General features: G+C 42.0%; 1 protein-coding gene across 1 annotated transcript; it reads right to left on the reverse strand.

The window, feature by feature from the left end:
- Positions 1 to 3,431: 3,431 nt before the first annotated feature.
- LOC308081185 (uncharacterized protein) lies at positions 3,432 to 4,940 on the reverse strand (the record flags this gene model as incomplete). Its single annotated transcript, XM_080457576.1, has 3 exons — positions 4,876 to 4,940; positions 3,884 to 4,030; positions 3,432 to 3,682 (listed from the first exon to the last, which is right to left on the reverse strand). Exons 1-3 carry the CDS (start codon positions 4,913 to 4,915, stop codon positions 3,432 to 3,434), a joined length of 438 nt encoding a protein of 145 aa, XP_080313702.1. The 5' UTR covers positions 4,916 to 4,940.
- Positions 4,941 to 19,190: the final 14,250 nt, after the last annotated feature.

Consider the following 19,190-nt stretch of genomic DNA (forward strand, 5'->3'; position numbering starts at 1 on the left):
AGGTGGCGGCATGCACATAGTGTTTCTTCTGTGGACACAGACGTCATCAACTATGCGACAATGTTTGTGCTGGTCGCGCATAAATATAGGGTTGCGGCTGGGGCGCGTCAATGCACAGACTGCTGTGTTGTTGACGGACAACGGATGTACGCTTATGAGAAACAACACAAATAAAACCTGGTGAAACACTTGTGTGCATTAGCGCAAGATGAGGATACAGGAAACATTCAGTCTAAATGTCCAGTTTGCTAACCTTCACAACTACTAATACTTTTGTATTTGAAACGTTAAATTTCTCTAAATATTATAAACTTTCACGACAGCTTAAAGGGGAAGACCACCCATTTTCAACAGTGAACGATGTCATGTATATATGTTAATGCTGGTGAGTGGAAATGTGCGCGAGTGCTCCACCTTCTGTTCAGCCGAGAACAGCAGTATTTGATTATTTGGGCAGTGACGTCGGCTCGGTGTGGAATGTGGCCCCGCCCCCTAGGCTGCCCGCAGTCTACAATGGGACTTTTCTCCCTCCTCAGAAACAGCGCACTTTCAATTGAAATAAAAAACTTTTTAGAGCATTTTCAGCCAATTCAGCTGGATTATGTACAAGTGCTATGTCTTGTGAGCCAGAATATATACCTATAGGCCATTAAAAACGGTCAGGATCTACTCCTACCGCTATTATTCATCTCTTTACGCGGAGCTACAGGAGGCGGAAATCATTTGCCCATATTTGGGTGAACGTGATGACGTTGCTCAACGAACGGCGCCAGCGTGCCCAGAAGGGGGAAATCAAATCACTATCTACTACTACGCTACTACGACGAGACGGACGGAACCGACAGATAATAGCAACAACAACAACAATAATAAAAATAGAAAAATGTCTAGTGATGAGGAGGATGGTCCGAGGATGGGGCGTGTGGACGGCTATCTTTTCGAACCGGAGTACAATGACGGGGAAATGAGGGAGCGAGAGGCTGAACGTGAAGCTTTTGCAGCAGCCCAAGCAGCCGCAGCGGCTCAACCACAGCCTAACCCAAGGCAAGGGGTAGTAGATTGGTGCACTTGTGGCAACTGCACAGTCATGGACACTGAAGAAGAGTCCCTGTGCTGCAATGAGGAACCGTACATGGCCCACTATTTGAGGGAAATGGGGTGGGAAAGGGGTGACGACGACGGCAACGTTTGTTTTCGGGATCACGAACACTTTGAAGCTCACCTAAATCCTGGCGTGCTGGAAACCTTTTTTCGTGTGCCCAAAGTGAACTGGAAAAGCAACAAACCAGCTGGACCCAATGGCAGCCTGTCTCGCACGTGAGTAAACTATAATAGCTCAAATCTAGTGTAAACCCCTCTCTATCAGTCATAGCCCTGAAACATGACTGTCATACCATGACAGTCATGATGCCGAGTCCCCCTGGTCTAAAGTTGTGTTTTTTTCACATTGCCATCTCTCACATAAACATAAACGTTCAGATTTCAAATATAAAGTGCTTACCACCGAGCCACGGATGTTACAAGGCGATGCGGACCGCGATGAGTACCCGTATCTCCCGTATTGTTCAATAAAAAGCATTTTAATCCCATCGCCGGCCATTTTCTTTTTTGTTTATTTTTTGTTTTGTAATGTATCAGAGTGCAATACACCTCCCAACCATTAGTGTCGCATGGTTGAAAGTATCGGAGACAATTTGGAGAAAATGGCCGGCGATGGGATTAAAATGCTTTTTATTGAACAATACGGGAGATACGGGTACTCATCGCGGTCCGCATCGCCTTGTAACATCCGTGGCTCGGTGGTAAGCACTTTATATTTGAAATCTGAACGTTTGTTTATGTGAGAGATGGCAATGTGAAAAAATCGAACACAACTTTAGACTAGGGGGACTCGGCACCATGACGCTTGTATACAAGCGTCATGTGAACCATGGCTATATCAGTCAGTAGGCCGAAATGTTTAACGTTCCAGTTTAACCCATGTAAGTAGGCCTACCTTGTTTACAGTGGAAAAAACTACTTAGCTCAGACCTATAAACCATTGGTTCTCAAAGTGGGGTCCTTGAGGGAGTTCCAGGGGGGTCCCCAGCTAAATGATGGATAGTTAGGAACCAAATGGACCCTTATGGGTCTGTAGCTGTACACTCTGAGGTAAATTAACATTGATTTTTACAATGTAAATTGAAATGCCATTAAATGGGGGTCCGTAGCCTAATGCATGTCATGCCTTGAAATTAAAACGGTTGAGAATCACTGCTAGAGCCAGAAAAACAATCTTCTCTTATGGGGGTCCCTGGCATATCTTTTCAAATGGGGGTCCGCGAGCTAATAAGTGTCAATTTGGGGGTCCTTGACATGACAAAGTTTGAGCACCACTGCTATAAACAGCTGGTTGTGCAATAGTATGTATGTATACAGTATACTACATGCTACAGCAGTGGTTCTCATTTCAAGTACCCCCAATTTGTTATTCATTATGCCACAGGCCCCCTTTTGAAAACATTTAAAATATCTGGGACCCCAATCTACACAGTAAATTCCTGTTAATTTAACTCTTGAGTCTACATTTGTACACTGTCTCAGACTCACAAGGGTCCATTTGGACCCGTAGCCCAACATTGAGAACCAATGTGCTGTAGTATGTATAAATATAGTATGATTACTACATGACAATTTTATCCCACACTGCTAATGTCATCTTTATACAATGTTTTCACAGGCAGAACAGATTGGTGTCCTACAGAATCATTCTGGAGTGGATCCTCAGAGGCGTAAAACTGGGCCCAGGCAACAGGATTCCCCTTCCATCATGTGTGATTAATGCCATTAGATCAAAATATCCGTCATTGACTGGGCTTTACACAGGTTTCAGAGAAATACTCGATGCCCAGGACCTGTAAAATGGTTAATGATGGTGTAATGCAGGGGTCTTCAACGTTTTCAGCCCAAGGACCCCCTAGCTGAGAGAGAGATGGAAGCAGGGACCCCCTCTATATTGTATAAAAGTGTTTTAGATGCAACTTTTGTTTGCGTGGTGTGCTCTTTTTTCCCTCTACACCGATAGCTCTTTGCCAATCTACAAGAGCTTGTAGAACTGCTAAAGTTCTCCTCAGAAAAGGGATGCTAGGGTTCAAGTAGTTACGGTAAAAAAATAAATCATATCACACAAAGAGTTGGTGGACCCCTGTAGTAACTCTGAGCCCCTAGGGGCCCGGACCCCCTGTTGAAGACCCCTGGTGTAATGACATGCACATCAATTCTCTTGATTGACCATTGGAGAAAATAAAAGTTTCACACAGATTGTGATTTATCAGCATTTTATTTTGAGACACTTACAAATGTACTTGCTGTTGCGTTTCCCCCCCCCCCCACAGTTTATGGGTGTTTATATAGCTTTGCTACCTACAAACACTTGCCTTAGAAATAGGCAGTCACATTCTTGTCCTGTGTCTTTCTGACAACTCCTGTGTGGATGGTCTTGGCTTTCTAGCTATGTTCTTTGGAAAATCAGGTCTGGGTAGGTGTGAAGATGGGTCTTTGTATGCCACATCTTCATCCATTCGTTGCTCCAGTACCTTCTCAACCAGTCTCTCCCTGAATGTGTACCGTTTCGGCTCGTACGTGTTCTTTTGCACCCAGTCATCGGACTGCTTTGGGAAGACATATTTGTAGACATCTTCACCTATCAAAGCAGAACATCAAAAAAAATTATACATGTAACTGCAATAGTTATCAGACATTCCACTAACTCAATCTGCATGTTGTGAGTTACAGATAATGCATTATTATAAGAATTACATTCTAACGTATTGCAGTTATTACAGTGATAATCTTAGAACACTTTTACAAGAATGATATCAAAACTGAATTCTACACTATATACCTGTGGCTGTGGTAGCCTTTTCTCTTAGGACATTGGTGTTGTGGTCGAGCACAGACAGTTGAGTACGTCCCACCATGGACTGGTAACTGAAATGAAGCCTCTTGGGCATGTACTTCAGTAAGGTACTGTGGTATGATTCAAGCACTCCTGCAAAAATATTAAAGAGATTTTATTAACGTGCCATTGTGTCATAAAGAATTACGCGACATGAAATATCTAACAGATCATTAACCCATTAAAACCGGGAACGCATCTGTGTAACCACATTATTTTATACTTTGGCTAATCAAAAATAGCAGATCTACAAGCTCATAGTGTGGCACAGAGTGCCTCGCTATGAGCTTGTAGATTGCCATTTTTGAAAACTTGTGCAAATCTTTGAATATATATATTTTTAAAGCGAACATTTTGCTTATGGGGGTCCCTGGAACAACATACTTTGAGATGGGGGTCTGCGGCCAAATACATGTCATTTTGGGGGTCCTTGACATGAAAAGGTTTGAGAACAACGGTTAGGATTAAGAAGACATTTGTAGAATCCCCAGAAGCAAAGATTTGAGTTAAAAATGTTCACTTTAAAAGTATATACAGTATGTATTCAAAGATTTGCACACATAAAAAAAAAAGATCTACAAGCTCATTCGGTGCCGCGCTATGAGCTTGTATATCTATGCTATTTTTGAATAGCCCAAAGAAATCTAAAATGGGTTAGTATTCAGAATTCCACCAATATGGAATTGGGCATTAACATTTTCATAGGACAGGTAGTTAAATGTAGCATATAAGATTTGTCTTTTTGCCCGTATGTATGCCCCAACTACATATTTGAACAACAGTGATGACATATTGGCGACATCATGACATCATTCAATCACAGACTGCACTCTACTAACTTGCTATCCATTGCTAAAGATTGCACAGGGAAGCCAGGCCGTTATTAGACCGCTTCTTGTTTTACTGTCAATACAACTTCACTTTATCTGAGAGTTTACCTGTGTGCTTGAAATCAGCCATTTGATCCAAATCTTTCATCAGGTATTTGTCCAGTACAAATTTAGAGAACACTTTCTACACCTCTGTGGTTTTAGAGAGCCATTTCTTGCGGCTCTGTTCTTCCTCGGACAGGTCAGCATGGCCACAGGTGTACTGTACCCCATTTTCTGTCCAGCTGTGTACACCACAGATATGGTAGAGAATGGAGAGCCATATCCGTTTCAGTTCCTGTAAAAAGCACAATTAACGGATACATCACTGATTACATTCAATACTGTCTGTGTTTAGTCATAGTTGTGTCTAATTGATTGCATGATTGATTGAATACTTTATTACAAATACAAACGCACGTACAGACATTTAGGCTACAAGGATAACACAAAAAAAGTCTTGGGGACTTGTTTCCATTGTGGTCCTATGATCATGCGACAACATATCGCATGATTCAACTGTATATGGTATAGTTGAACAGTTAATTTACAGTTACAAATATGAAAAGTTCATCCTGAAGGTAGATAGCATTTTAAAAAATCTATTGTGTTCCCATGTAAATCAGTGTAAAATGGTCATATACTATGTGTTGGTAATTTCATACATACCACAACACTACCCCCACAGTTTGCACATGAATACCAGAGGTGGTTTCCTACGCTCTTCACCCAAGGCAGGAGGTCTTCATATGCCTTCTTTTTAGACAGAGCTTGTAGGTTTTTTTTTAGACCTTTTCAGGGAAAATGTTTTTGTTAGCTGCATACAGGACACTTTAGTATAAATTATAAAACATACCCCATAAAACAACACCTGTATGAGTAAGCTCTCTATGCATAACTAGGGGGTCATACCTATGTTCCCCGGGTTCTATGTTCCCCACTAAGGTTATGGTTAGGTTTAGGTTAGGTCCTATATTCCCGCTCTCCCTAGGAAACGGGGAACATAGGACCTGGGGAACATAGAACCTATGGTCCCCATAACTAGTCCTAGTCTTTTCTAGAAGATGGCAAACCCGTTTGCCGTTCCGGGTACATTTTCTATAGCTTAATTTTTGATTGGCTCAGCAGATTTGAACCATAAACACATCCGAGACCTTCATTTGTTTTGTGTTAAAACCTGCTGCCAAGCCAATCAAAGAAACTATGGAGAAATGAACATGAAATGGGTGTGCCACATTCTGGAAAGACAGGACAGTCATGCACTGGTATACGCAGTCTATTCCTAAAGGGGTTGTAGGTAGTAAAACACAGCCTCTTGGGGCTCATTGTTTTATTATACAAAAATCTGACCTTTACTACAATGCCAAGGGTCCACCTGATGATTTATTTTTGGAAATTCCTCTCGCATGATCTTCCGGACGGAAGATGAGCGATCTGTTGTTAATATGGAGATAGGAAGGCCCTGGCGCAAAAGGCTGCTTAGACCTCTCCTTAACCCCAGAGGCTCCATTGCCACAGAGCTCTTGGCCTCAGTAACCTGTTGTGTAAACAAAGACCACACGTTACACTTCTCAAAAATCAAATTACAACTAGGAAAAAGTGCCCCTCGGAGAACAGGTCTCCGCCAGGTCAGGTAGGTTACTGTGGCCTCCTGGTGGTGCTATAATAGGCCAATGTGAAAAGGGTGCCATTTCTTCTTAGGCCTTGCACGGCAATCGGACACTGTATTCATGATTTGAGGCATTTTGTTCCAAAAATGTGTTTTGCTGAATTAGACCTGCTGGTCAACAGGAATCGACCTGTTATAGCGCCACCATGAGGCTGATTTGAACATTTTCAAATGGCATTTCTTCTTCGGCCTAATGGGAATGTGTGTGCAAAATTTCACGGAAATTGCATGCCGTGTTCATGATTTGAGGCATTTTGTTCGAAACTGACTACTCCTGCAAACTTTGGAAGCCAATTTTTGCCAATCAGGATAGAATATGAAAAATCTGAAAGACCAGTTCATTTTAATGACTATAGAGATACTGTGTACCGATTTACAGGATTTTTGGCCGAAATCTGTAGGAGCACTGTCCAAAAATGTGTTTTGCTAAAAGCAGCCTCCTGGTGGCGCTATAAAGGCCCATGTGAAAAATTTGGGGCAGAGTTTCTGCTCTGCCATCCAGGGACTGTGTGTGCACAGTTTCGCTGCAAGCAAGCCAACGGTGCCAGAGATTAGCTGTACACAGACAAGACAGAATGACACACACGGACGGACAGGGGGCAAAACATACTCTCTCGCCATGCCTTTCGGCCTGGCGGAGACAATAACAGGCACTTGTGTGATTAAATTTACCTGGATAACATCAGATTGAATAATCTGCTTGGTCCAGTCATCCATAAAGCTATAGGTTGTGTATTTGGCTGAAAATCCAGGGCTGTCTGACCTATGGAAGCACAAAGCACTGTTTTCATTATGCGGGAATAGAAGTTCTGCATTTACCATCTATAAGAAGAGACAACAAAGATAAACCTTTACTGATCCCCAGGCGGGAAATTCAGGTGTCATACCAGGCAGTAACATCAGTAAGAATGAAACAGGAGAGGTATAGGTACAGTAAGAGTGACAGTTGAGAACTTGAGATAAAAAAAAAAAAAAGGCTTAGATTATCACTGGATATCAGCACCGGGTCTCCATCACCATATCAGGTCTACCAGATATGTACAGACAGTGACATTTTATCAATAGCTATGTACATTATGTATACTTGCCTGGCATCGCCACAAAGGTGTACTGGCTTCCCTGCATTTGCATCTTCTATGATGGTGGCGAGTATTGACTTGTGTTGCAGGTCGTACTCTTGTTTTATGACGGGCAGGAAGTAGGAGGACTGGTATTCATAGAAAGTGGTACTTTCTGGCAACTGTACATTACAAAGATCTGCCCAGTCTTTGATTTCTGTAAAGGTAGAGCCAGTGAACAGCACAGAAGCCATTGACACAATATTTGTCTGTGGCATCTGCCTCACATCCGGACATGACTGCCAACTCCCTGTGTGTCGTTTCACACACTCCCAAGTAATCTTAATTTGACTCCCTTTATGAATTGTACTAGTATCTGTGATTCCAGACCCACACTCTGGACATCTTTTAAATAGTTGCATTAGGTTCGATTCGTTAACAATCCACCTTCTTTGATTCCAAACATCACTGTAGGCCTATGTCTCAGAGTCTTCAGAGTCTTCCGAGTCTACACTAGAGCTTGCTGACGTGGGAGGTTTATAGTCTGAAGTTGTCTGACTAGCTCCTAATGAGCTAGAAAAACTTGTCCATTTGTGGTGAGGTGGGTTCATCTTCATCTGTGATTTGCTGATCAAGAGGTATGTCATCGGTAGATTCGGTACCTTCCTAATAACAGAAAATATATATATATAAAACATTGTCATTGTTTTGCTCATCTATCTTCATTCATATATAAAAAACCTACCAAAGACAATCTCTCTGGTGAACATGGAGGTCTTGAGACGGTCACAAGACCCATGGCTTCAAGTTGCTGGAAAAAGAAACAACTGTTTGTCTCCAAAGTAAATTAGCACATCAACGCTATTATTATTCAAACAATTAAATATGGTAATGGTGTACATACATAATAGTAACGATGTACATATATTCTATAAGTTGGGTGATGAGTGATGAAAGCAGTCACACCAGGCCTAAGTCAAACTAACAAGACTGACTAGGTGGGTGTGATTACACACCTGTTGCACACAGGATAAATCAGCCCCTTCAGTATGTAATACAAGCTTGAAATAAATTACCTTGTGTCTTTTCTTAGACATTGGAGATGATGGCTGCAATGGGTGACGACAGAGAGCAGGGGCGGGGTGCACGGGCATAGCAGCAGACAGTCCAAATGTTTCATCTTTCTATAAAGCCATTCAAAATAAGAATTGTTCTTTAATCCACACATATGCATTAACATCATAACATGGATAGGGAGATTGATAAACTGCACAGCATGTAAAACATGGCAAGAACGGTTACGTGTGTGTGTGTGTGTGTGTGTGTGTGTGTTGTCCATGATTTGCTGACTGTACTTTTTTACAGCACCTTGTAATATTTGTGTCCTTGTATTGTATCCTGTATTGTATGTAGACATAAATAAATGATTAAATGTGTGTGAGAGAGATACACTTATCCGCCACTGACAATCCATCCAGTCCTTTCCTATAATTCATGTGTCTGTCTACATTAACATGTAGTATTGTGGCTGATCAGTCATTGGCCTTTAAAAACTGTATGACGCGCATTAAAATACTCAGTTCCAAACAAATGCTCAAGTTTAAAATGTTTACTGTGCAGTGTCACCAATTATTAGAATTTACAATTTACAATAAATAAATCTGTAATAAATCTGTGCACAAGATAAGTTAAACAGTGAGCAATTAACAATACAAAATGCGGTCAACAAAAATGTAGCTCTCCCAGCTCACCCTACCTCCATGGGCAAACCAACCAATAAAGGTGAGCAGGTGAGAGCCACATTTATAGTCACCGGAGGCCACCCACAAAGGCACACCCACCAACAAGGTGCCAATGAGGTGCCTCCAGCAATCTCATACCAATAACCCCATCCAGTGCACAAATACAAATATAATCCTTCATTTAGCCTTTGAAAATACCCTCTTATTATTTATTTTTTAAGGAGGACAAGCACTTACATTTTTAGCTAGGGTCACTGTAGGTATGGCATTCAAAGTCAAATCTATAGTGGACATAACCTGGAAATAAAAACAATAACATTTAATGTCAAAATGAATGTAAAAAAAACAATGTATGTATATATATATATATATATATATATATATATATATATATATATATATATATATATATATACACACACACACACACACACACACACACACACACACACACACACACACAGATCCCAGGCCAGACCTATTTCATTTGGTTAATTTAATTCATGCTTATGGAATAAGTCATTTGTATTGCCTGGCATGTTTGCACATTAGTTTCAGTGCAGTTAGTGCATTATCAATAGTATTATAGTCAACAACTATTGACTCAAAATATAAAGATGGCAAGGTACAATAATGCAACAACCACAATATTTAAAGTAGGCATGCATATGCAATATAAGCAACGCAAATACAATACAAAAATATAGCTGCAAGCAGCAATAAGCGGTTTCAAGGGATAAGGCAGAGACAGGAAGAGGCAGGCAGACTCTCTCCTCTCCCTCTCTCTCTCTCTCCCCATCTCCCTCTCTCCTTCTCTCCCCCTCTCTCCCTCTCTCCCTCTCCCCCCTCTCTCTCTCTCCCCCTCTCTCCCTCTCCCCCTCTGTCTCTCTCTCCCTCTCCCCCTCTGTCTCTCTCTCCCTCCCTCTCCCCTCTCTCCCTCTCTCCCTCTCTCCCTCTCCCCAGACAGACAGACAGGCAGACAGTGAGAGAGTGAGAGAGAGGCAGACAGACAGACAGACAGACAGACAGACAGGAAGAGAGTGACAGAGTGAGAGAGAGGCACACAGACAGACAGGGAAAAGCACTTAGGGTACCACTACTAGCAGCTTGCTAAATAACAAAAGAATGCTGCTATACTCAACTACCAGAGGTCAGGAGCTCAGTTCACTTCAGATGTTGGTTACACACTGAAGAGAATACTCTCAACCTGCCTACTTATCCCTTGAGCTGTGCTGGCTAAACCACACACTTCACAAGGCAATCAAGTGGCCTATACAGGGTGAAACTACTTGTACTACTACAAAGTGCCAATAGCCTACTGCTTGAAGCACACAAACAATACAACTATAAACTACAGACTACCACACAAGCTAATAATATAATACTAATAGAAAAGCACTTAGGGTACCACTACTAGCAGCTTGCTAAATAACAAAAGAATGCTGCTATACTCAACTACCAGAGGTCAGGAGCTCAGTTCACTTCAGATGTTGGTTACACACTGAAGAGAATACTCTCAACCTGCCTACTTATCCCTTGAGCTGTGCTGGCTAAACCACACACTTCACAAGGCAATCAAGTGTCCTATACAGGGTGAAACTACTTGTACTACTACAAAGTGCCAATAGCCTACTGCTTGAAGCACACAAACAATACAACTATAAACTACAGACTACCACACAAGCTAATAATATAATACTAATAGAAAAGCACTTAGGGTACCACTACTAGCAGCTTGCTAAATAACAAAAGAATGCTGCTATACTCAACTACCAGAGGTCAGGAGCTCAGTTCACTTCAGATGTTGGTTACACACTGAAGAGAATACTCTCAACCTGCCTACTTATCCCTTGAGCTGTGCTGGCTAAACCACACACTTCACAAGGCAATCAAGTGGCCTATACAGGGTGAAACTACTTGTACTACTACAAAGTGCCAATAGCCTACTGCTTGAAGCACACAAACAATACAACTATAAACTACAGACTACCACACAAGCTAATAATATAATACTAATAGAAAAGCACTTAGGGTACCACTACTAGCAGCTTGCTAAATAACAAAAGAATGCTGCTATACTCAACTACCAGAGGTCAGGAGCTCAGTTCACTTCAGATGTTGGTTACACACTGAAGAGAATACTCTCAACCTGCCTACTTATCCCTTGAGCTGTGCTGGCTAAACCACACACTTCACAAGGCAATCAAGTGGCCTATACAGGGTGAAACTACTTGTACTACTACAAAGTGCCAATAGCCTACTGCTTGAAGCACACAAACAATACAACTATAAACTACAGACTACCACACAAGCTAATAATATAATACTAATAGAAAAGCACTTAGGGTACCACTACTAGCAGCTTGCTAAATAACAAAAGAATGCTGCTATACTCAACTACCAGAGGTCAGGAGCTCAGTTCACTTCAGATGTTGGTTACACACTGAAGAGAATACTCTCAACCTGCCTACTTATCCCTTGAGCTGTGCTGGCTAAACCACACACTTCACAAGGCAATCAAGTGGCCTATACAGGGTGAAACTACTTGTACTACTACAAAGTGCCAATAGCCTACTGCTTGAAGCACACAAACAATACAACTATAAACTACAGACTACCACACAAGCTAATAATATAATACTAATAGAAAAGCACTTAGGGTACCACTACTAGCAGCTTGCTAAATAACAAAAGAATGCTGCTATACTCAACTACCAGAGGTCAGGAGCTCAGTTCACTTCAGATGTTGGTTACACACTGAAGAGAATACTCTCAACCTGCCTACTTATCCCTTGAGCTGTGCTGGCTAAACCACACACTTCACAAGGCAATCAAGTGGCCTATACAGGGTGAAACTACTTGTACTACTACAAAGTGCCAATAGCCTACTGCTTGAAGCACACAAACAATACAACTATAAACTACAGACTACCACACAAGCTAATAATATAATACTAATAGAAAAGCACTTAGGGTACCACTACTAGCAGCTTGCTAAATAACAAAAGAATGCTGCTATACTCAACTACCAGAGGTCAGGAGCTCAGTTCACTTCAGATGTTGGTTACACACTGAAGAGAATACTCTCAAACTGCCTACTTATCCCTTGAGCTGTGCTGGCTAAACCACACACTTCACAAGGCAATCAAGTGGCCTATACAGGGTGAAACTACTTGTACTACTACAAAGTGCCAATAGCCTACTGCTTGAAGCACACAAACAATACAACTATAAACTACAGACTACCACACAAGCTAATAATATAATACTAATAGAAAAGCACTTAGGGTACCACTACTAGCAGCTTGCTAAATAACAAAAGAATGCTGCTATACTCAACTACCAGAGGTCAGGAGCTCAGTTCACTTCAGATGTTGGTTACACACTGAAGAGAATACTCTCAACCTGCCTACTAGAGCTGTGCTGGCTAAACCACACACTTCACAAGGCAATCAAGTGGCCTATACAGGGTGAAACTACTTGTACTACTACAAAGTGCCAATAGCCTACTGCTTGAAGCACACAAACAATACAACTATAAACTACAGACTACCACACAAGCTAATAATATAATACTAATAGAAAAGCACTTAGGGTACCACTACTAGCAGCTTGCTAAATAACAAAAGAATGCTGCTATACTCAACTACCAGAGGTCAGGAGCTCAGTTCACTTCAGATGTTGGTTACACACTGAAGAGAATACTCTCAACCTGCCTACTTATCCCTTGAGCTGTGCTGGCTAAACCACACACTTCACAAGGCAATCAAGTGGCCTATACAGGGTGAAACTACTTGTACTACTACAAAGTGCCAATAGCCTACTGCTTGAAGCACACAAACAATACAACTATAAACTACAGACTACCACACAAGCTAATAATATAATACTAATAGAAAAGCACTTAGGGTACCACTACTAGCAGCTTGCTAAATAACAAAAGAATGCTGCTATACTCAACTACCAGAGGTCAGGAGCTCAGTTCACTTCAGATGTTGGTTACACACTGAAGAGAATACTCTCAACCTGCCTACTTATCCCTTGAGCTGTGCTGGCTAAACCACACACTTCACAAGGCAATCAAGTGGCCTATACAGGGTGAAACTACTTGTACTACTACAAAGTGCCAATAGCCTACTGCTTGAAGCACACAAACAATACAACTATAAACTACAGACTACCACACAAGCTAATAATATAATACTAATAGAAAAGCAATTGCACGTTTATTCATTGATACAGTCATGTTGTGTGCAATGCAATTGAGGTGAAGTCTACATGAGGTGGGATTTGAACCGGCAACCCTGTGGTTTCAAGGCAGATGATTAAGCCATTGGACCAACAGACCTGAATTGGTGAAAAGGAGCTCACAGATTTGGCAGACTTTCACGCAAATTGCTCAGAAATCCTGGGTTAAAATGTTTTTCAAACTGGTTAAATTGGGGTTTGAACCAGGGACCTACAGACTTGCGGTTAGACAGTGTAAAGGATAAGGATAATTCCGTTAACAGGTCCGTTCATGAAAGTCCTTGCGGCCTTGTTTCCAATGAGGGCCTGTGAGCAATTAGGGGTTAAGAGTCTTGCTCAGGGACACATTTCATTTCATCGACACATTTGCTGGCCTGGCCTGGAATCGTACCTGGGGCAACCAGGGCCTCTGGCTTCGTAGGCGGGCTCACTAACCACTCAGCTATGGCCCCAGTACTGACTGAGCTACTGGATAGACAGGACGCTAACTACTCTAGATCACTGGTTCACAAAACATTAACCAATAAAGATTTTTTTTTTCTGTCCTCGGAATGGAAACTAGTGAAAATAGTCGAACTACAAGCTCACAATGCGTTGCTATCTAAAAAGGTGTGAGATTGTAGATCGGCTATTTTCACAAGAAAGTATGTCATACATAAAAAACAACTACTCTCAAAAGCATTTCATGTTATTGTTTAAAAATTGCACATGTCTGAATTAACAGGGTCATGTTATGTACAATGCAATTTAAATGTAAACTGTGATGAGTGGGGTTTGAACCGTGGACCTCCGGTACATGAGGGTAACACTGAACTGATCAAGCTATTCAGTCCACAGCCTTAGTTAGTGAAAAAGGAGAATCCAACAAAACAAAACAAAAGAGGGAATGAAATACGTCATACATTGAAAATAACTACTCTCAATAAGCGTTTCATTTAACAATTGCAAGTTTATTCATTGATACAGTCATGTCGTGTGCAATGCAATTGAGATGAAGTCTGCATGAGGTGGGATTTGAACAGGCGACGCTGTGGTTTCAAGACAAATGATTAAGCGATCAAGCTATTGGACCAACAGACCTGAACTGGTGAAAAGGGACTTCACACACGACACACTTTCACGCAAATTGCTCAGAAATCCTGGGTTTAAATGTTTTTCAAACTGCTCAAAATTGCAGACAATCTAAGGGCGGAGCTTACTGGTCAAAGTGATAGATATGTTCCTCATGAGTCAAGGCACATGTGTAAGCAAGTTTCACGGCTGTCGGCCAAACGAGGCATGACTTTTGCCTGTTTAAAGTTTGCATTTTCAAAAAATTGCTATAGCGCCCCCCTTTGACCAATTGGAGTAAGATTGGTTTCAGTGATACTTGGAATGACCCTCTACAATATTGCAAAGTTTCAAAGAAATGTGAGTCTGCATGTATGTGTTAGGGGCAGACGAATAATTTTCATAAAACTGCAATATTCATTGGCTCATAAAAGCTTAACGTTTTCACTTATGGAAAATCTGCTTGCTCACGTCTGTCGGTATAGGTCCAAAGTTCATGTGTAAAACGTTTTGTGCAGATTGCTCAAAAATCCCAGGAGGAGTTTGATTTTAACTGCTTTTCATATAATTCGAAATGGTGGGAGATCTAAAGGTCAGAGGTCAAAAGTCAGAGTGTGAAAGTTGTTAGGCATGAGGAGACGCATGTGTTTATCAAAGTGTCATGGATGTGGGTCAAACAGGGCATGAGTTGTACCTGTTCAAAGTTGGTATTTTCAATTGAGTGCTACAGCGCCACCCTTTGGCCAATGGTTGTGAGTTTAGGGCCTTTGCCGTTTGGCATAGCCCTCTACCATATTGCCGAGTTTCGTAAAAAGTGACCACGCGGTTAGGCCAGAACTGCCAAAAACGGCGGAAGAATAATAATAATAATAGTGAAAGTGTAGAGACGTAATAAGGCTTCGAGCCTCATAGGCCTCGAAACCTTAATAATAGTGAAAGTGTAGAGACGTAATAAGGCTTCGAGCCTCATAGGCCTCGAAACCTTAATAATAATAACAATAGCGTAACAGTAGCGATAGTAGTTGTAGTAATATGAATAATATTTATAATATTTATAATATTTATAATAATAATAATAATAGCATGATAATAATAATAATAATAATATTTTTTTATTATTCTGAATACAACATTAATGGACTAGACCTGAATGGTAATAACAAAATACGTTGTGGTGGGGGGGGGGGGGTGAACAGCTGTGCCAGAAGACTGCAGATATGGTCGTTAGGGTCGGTGGGTCAGAATTGGGTCGGTGCAGGTCGATGGCAGCGTCGGCGGGTCGGGGATGTGTCATGGCAGCGTCGGCGGATGGAGGTCCCAACGTCGATGCTGACGGCCCCAACGGAGGTCTCACCCTTGGCCTAAGTCAAGTCGGAATGGTGGGTCGTTTGAAAACTATGGAAAGTGCCTCCACTCCGACAGTTAGAATATGTCGAAATGGTGACATGTCGAAATGGCAACATGTCGAATTGCCGACATGTCGGGATGGCACCATGTCGAATTGCCGACATGTAACCCAATTGTCCATTGTGTGACCTGTAGTGTAGGTGTTTACCGACGTGAGCGTGACGTCATTAAAATAGAGTGCAAACACGTTCCAATTCAGCAATGCAACACTGGGCCCGATCAAGGTGAAACTGCACACACACACTCCCTGGATGCCAGAGAAGAACCACTGCCCCAAATGTGTCAGATCGGCCTGTTATAGCGCCACCAGGAGGCCGATATTACACATAAAGATTCTGTCCAAACATCACGCAAATCGGTACACAGTATCTCTATTGTCAACTGCACCGCAGTTGACAATAGAGATACTACTGTTAGGCTGGACCGGTGCTGAGAAGCCAAATGTGCCGGGGACCCAAATGCAAAGACACAGAGACAGGAATAGGGTTAAAAGGATATTTATTCAACACTAGTTACGTCTGAGGAAGTCAGTTGAGATCCTGAGGAGGAGGTTTCGTAGATCCAGGGAGAGGGGTGGAAGGAGTGGTGGTGGAGCTGGGAGACACTGGGTTTGAGGAGGAGGGAGCCTGGAACAAAACAGAGAACAAAGTTAGCATGAACACACAGATCTACAATATTGAAGCACGCTAGAGACGCAGTATACAGCAGCCGGTTACACTGACCACAGTAGACAATATTCAAGCGTCGGGCGTCGGTTGTCAGCAGCTTATATTGGCCAGCTCCTGTTAATGACGATGTGGAGCAGCTGGGCAGATTGGGACCAGCCACACCTGAGCTGGCTGCTGGCTGAGGGAGACGCCCGGCCCTTGCCCTTATAAGGCATGCAGGGGAGGGACCAGGAACGTGTGGCACAACAACTACAATAGGGAGCTCATATGTAGTATACAATAGGGAGCTCATGACTCCTTTAACTGCACCGCTTTAACTGCACCGAGGTGCAGTTAAAAGCGCTTTAACTGCATCGATCGGCAAAAACCTCTGGCCTGCATTTTTCACATAGGCCTTTTATTGCGCCACCAGGAGGCCGGCATTTGTATTTTTTTTACATTACTCCAAACATTGCGTAAATTGTTACACATTATCTCTATAGTCATATAATCAAGACGGATATGTCTGATTTTACATATTGATTGTCATCTAAATTTTGCAAGAGTGGCTCATTTTGAACAAAATGCCTCGCATCATGCACGCACACCCACTAGGTTGACGAAGTAATGGCACCCTTTTCATATTGGCCTATTATAGCGCCACCAGCAGCAGCAGATCCAAGTCCACTGGTGCTGTACATACCGTAATGCCCCATCAACGAACATGACCATCTCTCAACCTGAGGTAAGCGGTTTTCGTTGTCCACAGTTCACATGGGCCTTCAACCAGAAGTAGATAGCCTACCGTACTACCACCTGTGCAGGCAATAATATAACCCATTATTGTCCGATATTGGGTTCCGTTCATCACCACCTGTTCTCTCCCCTCCAGTTAGGATTTCATCCAGTTCACTGATGTGCTATCAAACCCATTGCTTTTAGCTTATCAATCAATATAGAGTGATTTACGGTGTCAAATGTCTTTATGGAGGTCCAGCATGACCATGCCGCAGTATTTGCCCACGTCCACCAGATTTTAATTTGTACATTAGTTTTTTTTCAGCAAGATTATTTTCTTTTCTTTTCTTTTCTTTTCTTTTCTTTTCTTTTCTTTTCTTTTCTTTTCTTTTCTTTTCTTTTCTTTTCTTTTCTTTTCTTTTCTTTTCGTTTCTTTCTTTATTTTTATCCCACGATTTTGAAACCCTTTTTTCACCCGGTGTCAATTTTTCTAAGTGATCCTTGGCGCTACACTCCCCCCACAGTCTAGGGAGCCCAGGGCCAAGCTCATGCCTCCTTCAATGCATGAGAGCCAACTGACCTTCTTGTCACCTGACAGGGGGGAGTTTCCCCGGTAGGACGTAGCGCGTGGAAGGAACACGTTATTACAACAACCAGTTCCTTTCCCCTCCATCGACCAGGATTACTATATGTTTTTGTGAGGGTATTAACTACCCTAGGAGACAGTAAGTAAGTAAGTAAGTAATTTTTATTTGTATAGCACATTTCACAGAGAGGACTCACAAAGTGCTTTACATAAACAGAAATAAATACAGCAAAAAACAATCAAATGAAAAGGAAACAGAACAAAAACACAATGCATCTCAGAAAAAACAAAAACAAAAAGCAGACATATTTCAGCATTGGAGGAGAACCTCAGTGACATTACCCAAAAGCTTGTTGAAACAACAGAGTTTTTAGCTGATTCTTAAAAATAGTCACAGAAGCTGCAGCTCTCAGGCCACGCGGGAGGGCATTCCAAAGTCTAGGCGCTACAGACTGAAAAGCTCTGTCACCTTTGGTGATTAACCTGGTACGAGGAATGACCAATAGACCCTGGTCTGCTGACCTCAGGGACCTGCTGGGCACATATGGTTCCAGCAAGTCAGTATGCAGGTGCCTGGCCATGCAGAGCCCTAAAAGTGGGCACCAGGACCTTGAACTGAACTCTGAAAATTACCGGAAGCCAGTGCAGAGATGCCAAAACTGGAGTAATGTGACACCTTCTGCTTGATCTAGTTAACAGTCTTGCAGCAGTGTTTTGAATAAATTGGAGGCGGTCTATGGATGTCTTATTGAGGCAGGTGAGAATTGAATTGCAATAATCACATATACATGACTTTCACATTAAGACTCACAACATTTACTGACCACTTTGCCTGCTTGCACACTAATGGGTGGGGGGTCGACTTGGATAATTCAGTCTTTCTGCAAAACCTTTGCTTTTCTCTTCTTTACATTCTTTCATTTCACTTTTTTTTCTTCTATTTTACTTTAATTTCTTTCTTTCTGTTAAACTCTCCTTCTCTCCTCCTGCTCTCCCACAGTGGAATGAGAATGCTGCTCTCTACTCCAGCACAACAGGTGTCACAAACATAATTGATTACAAAAAAAACAGATGTGACAAATGACCTAATTGGAAACATACAACACATAGAACACACTTAAGGCCACATCCACACGGAGACGATTTTAGGTGAAACTGCATACGTTTTTAATCGTTTGCACGTTTCGTCCACACGGAGCCGGCATTTTGGGTGCCCGAAAACGCACATTTTTCAAACCG

Source organism: Gymnoscopelus braueri, assembly GCF_963280865.1.
Source record: "Gymnoscopelus braueri genome assembly, contig: SCAFFOLD_378, whole genome shotgun sequence".
NCBI classification, from domain to species: Eukaryota; Metazoa; Chordata; class Actinopteri; order Myctophiformes; family Myctophidae; genus Gymnoscopelus; species Gymnoscopelus braueri.